General features: G+C 34.0%; 1 protein-coding gene across 1 annotated transcript; it reads right to left on the reverse strand.

Moving 5' to 3' along the window:
* Positions 1–2,263: 2,263 nt before the first annotated feature.
* LOC110631461 (monothiol glutaredoxin-S10-like) lies at positions 2,264–3,142 on the reverse strand. Its single transcript, XM_021779297.2, has one exon. It carries the CDS (start codon positions 2,826–2,828, stop codon positions 2,520–2,522), a length of 309 nt encoding a protein of 102 aa, XP_021634989.1. The 5' UTR covers positions 2,829–3,142; the 3' UTR covers positions 2,264–2,519.
* Positions 3,143–7,099: the final 3,957 nt, after the last annotated feature.

Genomic DNA, 7,099 nt, shown 5'->3' on the forward strand with positions numbered 1-7,099 from the left:
GAAGTATCGGTTTTTTTTATCTCTCTTTTTGGCATCTCATGCTGCTGTGGTTGGATAATCACTAGGCAGAAATCCAAATTAGCAAGAAAAAAAAATATTATTATTATATTTTATTTGATTGAATTTGAATCTACAGACGATGAATACGTAATATTGATTTATAAATCTCTCATGGATGATGATCGATCAAGAACACTTAATAGAGAAGAACATCAAGAAAGAATAAAAACCCTTGTTTTGTCAGCAGATGAAATGGTGGACCCATGATCAATTTGGAGATTGAAGAATAGTGGTGATCAATGGTCATGATCTGTTTGTGGATATATATCCCCAAAAAAGAAGAAAAATTCTCCAATGGTGTTCACGTGCCTTCATGTTTTCATCGTCTTCTTTACACACATGACACATCCAGATTTTGATGTATAAAACGTCTATCTCGATCTAATGGTATATTGCTTTTTGTAAATCCAAGCTTTGGTGCATATAATTTGATTAATTCACTTAACAATGTATGTATTAGCATTCACTTAGGATGCTCTCCTGTAAATAAAGAAAGAAAAGGTGATGGAACGTGGGCGTTGTATGATATAACGTATTACTAAACTTTACATCTTAATATTCTGAAAAAGGAATACCATGCCGATCACCCTTAATAGAATTCGAAATGCGATTACAAGATGATATTGGCATTAAGGATGTAGTGGTAGCGAAGATGGTGATGATGAGAATGAGAATGAAATTAATGTGCACGTAAATTCTAATAATCTAATATCAGCTAATGATCTTTGGCCTCTTGGAGGAACCTCACCAAACATCCAAAGGTCATGTCCTAATAAAAACAACATGCACTACCAGCAAGAATATAGTTTGCCAAATATTCAGATTTAGTTTTTGTGAAAGAATATATCCATTTCTTTATATGACTTTTACATTACATTTTCACCCCACGACACGTCCTACCTTGCGAATTTCAAACCTCACCCCAATTTGTTTGCGGCCCTTTTCACTGGATGTGACTTCAAAATCTTTAATAAAAATGCATCGTGTTCATCTATATTATATAACGTATAGTATATTTTTCCTGGCTTATAATATTTAATTAATTTATTTACATATATTGTATATGTATGAAGGAGCAATTACTATTGTGCACACAGTGGGAGGGGACACCAGAGATTTTCCGATCTCAATTGGATTACACCAAGGATCAGCTATAAGCCCTTACCTTTTTACATTAAATTTAGATGAATTGATGAAACATATACAAGAGAGTATTCCTTGGTGCATGATGTTTGCGGATGATATTGTTCTGATAGATGAAACGCCAGGAGGAGTCAATAAAAATCTAGAGCTTTGGAGAAGTACTCTAGAGTCAATGGGCTTTAAGTTAAATAGAACGAAGACAGAATACATGCATTGCAAGTTCGGTTAATGCCAAACTGGTGATAGGGAATGACTTAGTTTGGATGGAGTGGCACTGTCCTAAAGTAATCACTTTAAATATCTCGGCTCAGTCCTTCAAGTAGATGGGGGATGTGAATAGGATGTTAGTCATAAGATTAAAGCCGGATGGTTGAAGTGGAGACGTGCCACGGGAGTTTTATGTGATCACAAGATTCCCAATAAGTTGAAAGTAAAATTTTACCCTACAACCATATGGCCGGCTATGTTATATAGTAGTGAGTGTTGGGCATTGAAGGAGTTGTATGCGTCTAAAATAAGAGTTGCAGAGATGAGAATGTTAAGGTGGATGAGTGGCCATACTAGACTAGATAAAGTTCGTAATGAGAGTATTAGAGAAAAGGTAGGAGTGATACCAATTGAGGATAAGTTGAGAGAAGGGAGATTGAGTTGGTTTGGTCATGTAAAGCGTAGACATACGGAGGCTCCAGTTAGACAAGTAGAGCACAAGGTTAGAGGATAGGAAGAAAAAAAGGGATAGACCTAAATTGACTTGGAGGAAAGTAGTGCAACATGACCTAGAAACATTACAAATTTCTGAGGATTTAACCCAAAATCGTTTAGAGTAGAGAAAGTGAATCCATATAGCCGACCCTAAATTTTTGAAATAAAAGCTTAGTTGAGTTGAGTTATAATAAAAATATTGAAAGCTTTAATTAAACCGTTTTTTTTTTGTTCATATAATCAATATAAAAAGAACAAAATTGCGGATAAAACAATATCAATTATATTGAATTTAGAAGTTTATTAATAGTTAAACTTGTAATATTAAAAAATAGTCTGTATTTTAAACTTCAACAGTCTTCCTTGTTTACAAATTTCCAAGGATTAAAACATTACAGAAGTGTTTAGTCAAAACTTGTATATATATTCATATGTAAATACACTCGCATTGGGATCGATACAGACTCTAAAGACTATTTTGCATACAATTATAGTCTCCATACAGCCGCCAGATGTGAAAAAAAGAACAAAGGAAAACAGAGCTGAGTTAGCCTTATTAAACTCAGTTATACGTATAATAACAGTAAGCAATGGAACGGGTTGATTGATTGGTACTAAAGCCAAATAGCTCCAGCTTCCCTGAGCAATTTCTTCAGGGAACCATTAAGGTGAAGAGTCATGATAGTGTTAGCAGAGCCTACAAATTTGCCCCCAATGAACACTGCAGGGACTGAGGGGTTGCATCCTAACCTCATAAGAGCCCATTCCATTTCCCTCCCTCTTGAATCCTCATCAAGCTCATAAATTGCAGGGCTCACCCCTTGTTCATAGAACAACCTCTTGATTGCATGGCACATGCAGCAGGAACTTTTGCTGAAGATCACTACTGCCTTCTGGGACGCCAACTTGGCTACTCGATCCATATCTAATTCCTTTCAAAAAAAAAAAAGTGTAATAATGTATACAACAATAAGATTATAATAAAATGTGGGTGGATAATAATGATTGTTAATTTGAAGGCTTTGAGATCAAAATTTAAGAAGCCTTGACAGAAATGCGAGAGAGCACATTGAGAATAGAAGCAGGGGAAGTGCTGGTTGTAGGTGATCGATGATTAAGCTTGAGATTGTTAGTTGTGCTAGCTAGCTTGACATAGCTTATATATACATATACACACTCATAGAAACAGAGAGAGAGGGGCAAAGACGCAAAGTGATGAGGTTGGCGCATTGAATATTTCCTTGCACTATTCAACGCAAAGGCAAGAAATAAAGATGGAAAAGGGTGAAGGTTCCTTAAGATATTGGATTGATGCCCCATTTTATTTATTTATTTAATGTTCTTTCTTAGATCAGCTTGATGCTGAAAATTTAACCTTGTAACGGTAGGGACTTGTGTGGTTTGGTATTGAAAAATTTAACACCAGTTGTGGATATAGAATCTGGAGAAAGGCAATATATGGATAAGCCAAATGGTGCCGAAAGTAAAAGAAGAAAAGAAAAAAATATTTAGGTCATGTACGGTACTCTTTGTTTTTGTGGAGAGATCGATATGAATGTCACTCCCTCTGTTAAATCATTGGCTTGGGAATGTCAACTTTCCAGAAATTATATCGTCCAACCGGGCTTCCATATAAGATAATTTACATAAAAGTGGATTCTATAAAAAATAATTATCTAATAAATTTTTTAATTAATTTTTATAACTGTGATGATTCATATATTCATTTTATATTGATTTGCTATTTTATATAAATTGTTCATATAGAACCACAGTTATACTCTATTACAGGTGACAAATCAATCCATCAATGCTAATGTCGATTATCCTATAATTGCATCATATGGATTGCATTATGTGGGTCCACTGATATTAGAGTGAGGCTGAACGTGGATCAATTTGAGTGTGTTCACTCTATTTTACTAAATTAAACTAACAAATTAAATTTTAAAATTATGTACGTTTGATTTTCATATTAAGCGGATTTGATTTGATTTAAACAATTTTTACTTCTTTTACGACTCAACTCAACTCAACTAAGCCTTTATCCCAAAAATTTGGGGTCGGCTATATGGATTCGCTTTTTCCACTCTGAACGATTTTGGGTTAAATCCTCAGAAATGTGTAATACTTCTAAGTAATGTTGTACTACTCTCCTCCAAGTCAATTTAGGTCTTCCTCTTTTTTTCTTTCTATCCTCTAACCTAATGTGCTCTATTTGTCTAACTGGAGCCTCCGTATGTCTACGCTTCACATGACCAAACCACCTTAATCTCCCTTCTCTCAACTTATCTTCAATTGGCACCACTCCTACCTTTTCTCTAATACTTTCATTACGGACTTTATCTAGTCTAGTATGGCCACTCATCCACCTTAACATTCTCATCTCTGCAACTCTTAACTTAGATGCATACGACTCTTTCAGTGCCCAACACTCACTACTATATAACATAGCCGGTCGTATGGCTGTACGGTAAAATTTTCTTTTTAATTTATTGGGAATCTTACGATCACATAAAACTCCCGTGGCACGTCTCCACTTCAACCATCCGGCTTTAATTCTATGACTAACATCCTCCTCACATCCCCCATCTACTTGAAGGACTGAGCCTAGATATTTAAAGTGATTACTTTGGAACAATACCACTCCATTCAAACTAACTCCTTCCCTATCACCAGTTTGGCCTTCACTGAACTTGCAATGCATGTATTCTGTCTTCGTTCTACTTAACTTAAAACCCTTTGACTCTAGAGTACTTCTCCAAAGTCCTAGCTTCCTATTGACTCCTTCTCGTGTCTCATCTATCAGAACAATATCATCCGCAAACATCGTGCACCAAGGAATACTCTCTTGTATATGTTTCGTCAGTTCATCTAAAACTAATTTTTACTTCTTTTAATACTTTTTAAATTTTTATAATTCAATTGTTATTAAATTTTTTTTATATACATATTATCATACACTAACTGAAAAATAAATATTAATTCAAAATATACTTTTTAATAAAAATAAATAAAAATAAAAAATAAAATAAAGTTATTTACGTGTTTTTTAATATATATATCCTGTTTGGATTGGACTTTTATTATATTAACCTGAAACTCAAACTGAAAATTCGGTTTATAATTATTTTCAAACCTTAATCAATATTTAAATGTACAAAATCAATAATTTCGATTTGAATTCATTTGGGTTAATCGGATTGATCCATTTGATGATTTTTTTATACACACTAATATAATTAATTAAAAATGCATTTAGTATAAATCAATCTAAAAAGGATTTTAACAAACAAGGCTAATTATATAATATATTATGAGCACTAAATTGTACTCTTTTAAACATAATCTTTACCTTTTTCATATTTATAGGTAATAAAATCTATATTTTTATATAGAGAGATGTGTTTCAAGAGCACAATCATTCCTCAATGTTCAAACTTCCCATTCAATTTCTTTCTTTCAACTTCTTGTTGTTTTGTCAGTTTCCATATATCAGTGTCTATGGTAGCAAAAAGAGGCGGTGGTGGGGATAATACCAAATAAATTTGCTGGACATCTTCCATTCCCCCCGGGTACCTATAGAGCTTTGGTTTGCTCTATTCAAAACCTTCTTATAATCTGGATTAAGAAGTCAGGCTCGGGCGCATTTTCAAGAAAGCAAATTTTTGTGCTAATTCTTGGCCGCATGCCTTTGCTAATTCTTGGCCGCTGGGTGTTCATGCCCTGGAAGATCCTCCGCCTGGCATGTCAGTTTGGCTCCTTCATGATTCTGTGAGAATTGCTCATAGGCGAGTGATTACAGTGCATATAGCTTTGTGGTTTTTTAAAAGATATATTTTCTTACATAACTGCTAAATTTGATGAAAATTGAATGGAAACACTGTGAACTAATTCTCATTCCCTCAATTTTTGAAACGAAAAAGTAGAAGTCAATTGCTAATTAACTTGTAAAAGAGCAAATGATCGATTTTAGCAGTCACAGGTTTAGCTAGCCACAAATGCAAAAGTAGAATATTCTTCAAGAATACAATCTTAGTCTTACTGTAGCACAGATGGTCGCTTCCATTCCGTCTTTCCCAATTCCAAAGCATAAATAGATTATTATATGTGGCTCAAATTGCTGTAACAACTTGGATGATCAATGGGTTTCTCAAAGATAAAAGATTATGTGCAGAGTTCAAATTCCCATATCCAGCATATATAGACTTACCCATCTGATCGATAATGATATCCATTTAGTCTCTACATGCAGGATCATGGAAGCTAGCGTATGAGATCGATTAATCAATCCTAGCAGAAAAAAAAAATGTTCATTTGTCAAGATCAAGATAAAGCTACAAAAATTTTCAAAATATATATCTATGCACGTGTTTAACATCGACAACACATCATTTTTAACTATCTTTCGGGGATGCCATCACTAACATTGATCCTAATAATAATTAACAATGTAATATAATTAAGATTAATAATTAATAGACACATGGAATCATTAATTATACAATTAGTAGTGATAGATAGAATTGTGATGCCTTTTTCTGATAATGGATGGAGAGGTATTCTTTCTGTTTCGTATCAGGAAAAGGTTGCAGAAAAGGCAAAGAGCATAATAATAATAAAAAAAAGAAAGAAATTCCAATTGGGTTTCTCTTTATCTTTTTTTTTTTTTTTTTTAACTGAGAAAGGAGGAAGAGAATATGTAAGTAGGGGTCTATGACTCCGGCTTTGGTATGCTATCAATATCATGAAGCCAATGTATGTGATGCCAGGATACGCCCTCGCATTCTTCTTTATCGTTATTTTCATAAAGTTGACATTCTTTTTCCACTGCCCACCACCATTTTACTTTCTGGGGATCTTATCACTGCCACCCCCACCAACCCCTCTCTAGTCTCTACATATCCATCCATCCATACATGCTGCATGCATAATAATATCAAAATTCAATTTTAATTTTTTTCCCCCTTTCAATTGGGTTACTGGATAATTCAAGGGATCTTCATTCTACAAGCTCAGGTTGCAGTATTCCGTCGGAACTCTATATTTTGAAGTAGAAATTCAACAATTAGAATACGGACTCAATGACAATGTATAGTTACACAAATATATATAATAGACGAGCCATGCATGTATTCGTGTGTATATATATATATATATATCAAGAAGAAGAGAATACGGCGGCTATATGGTC

Source organism: Hevea brasiliensis, chromosome 15 (genome assembly GCF_030052815.1).
Source record: "Hevea brasiliensis isolate MT/VB/25A 57/8 chromosome 15, ASM3005281v1, whole genome shotgun sequence".
Classification (NCBI taxonomy): domain Eukaryota; kingdom Viridiplantae; phylum Streptophyta; class Magnoliopsida; order Malpighiales; family Euphorbiaceae; genus Hevea; species Hevea brasiliensis.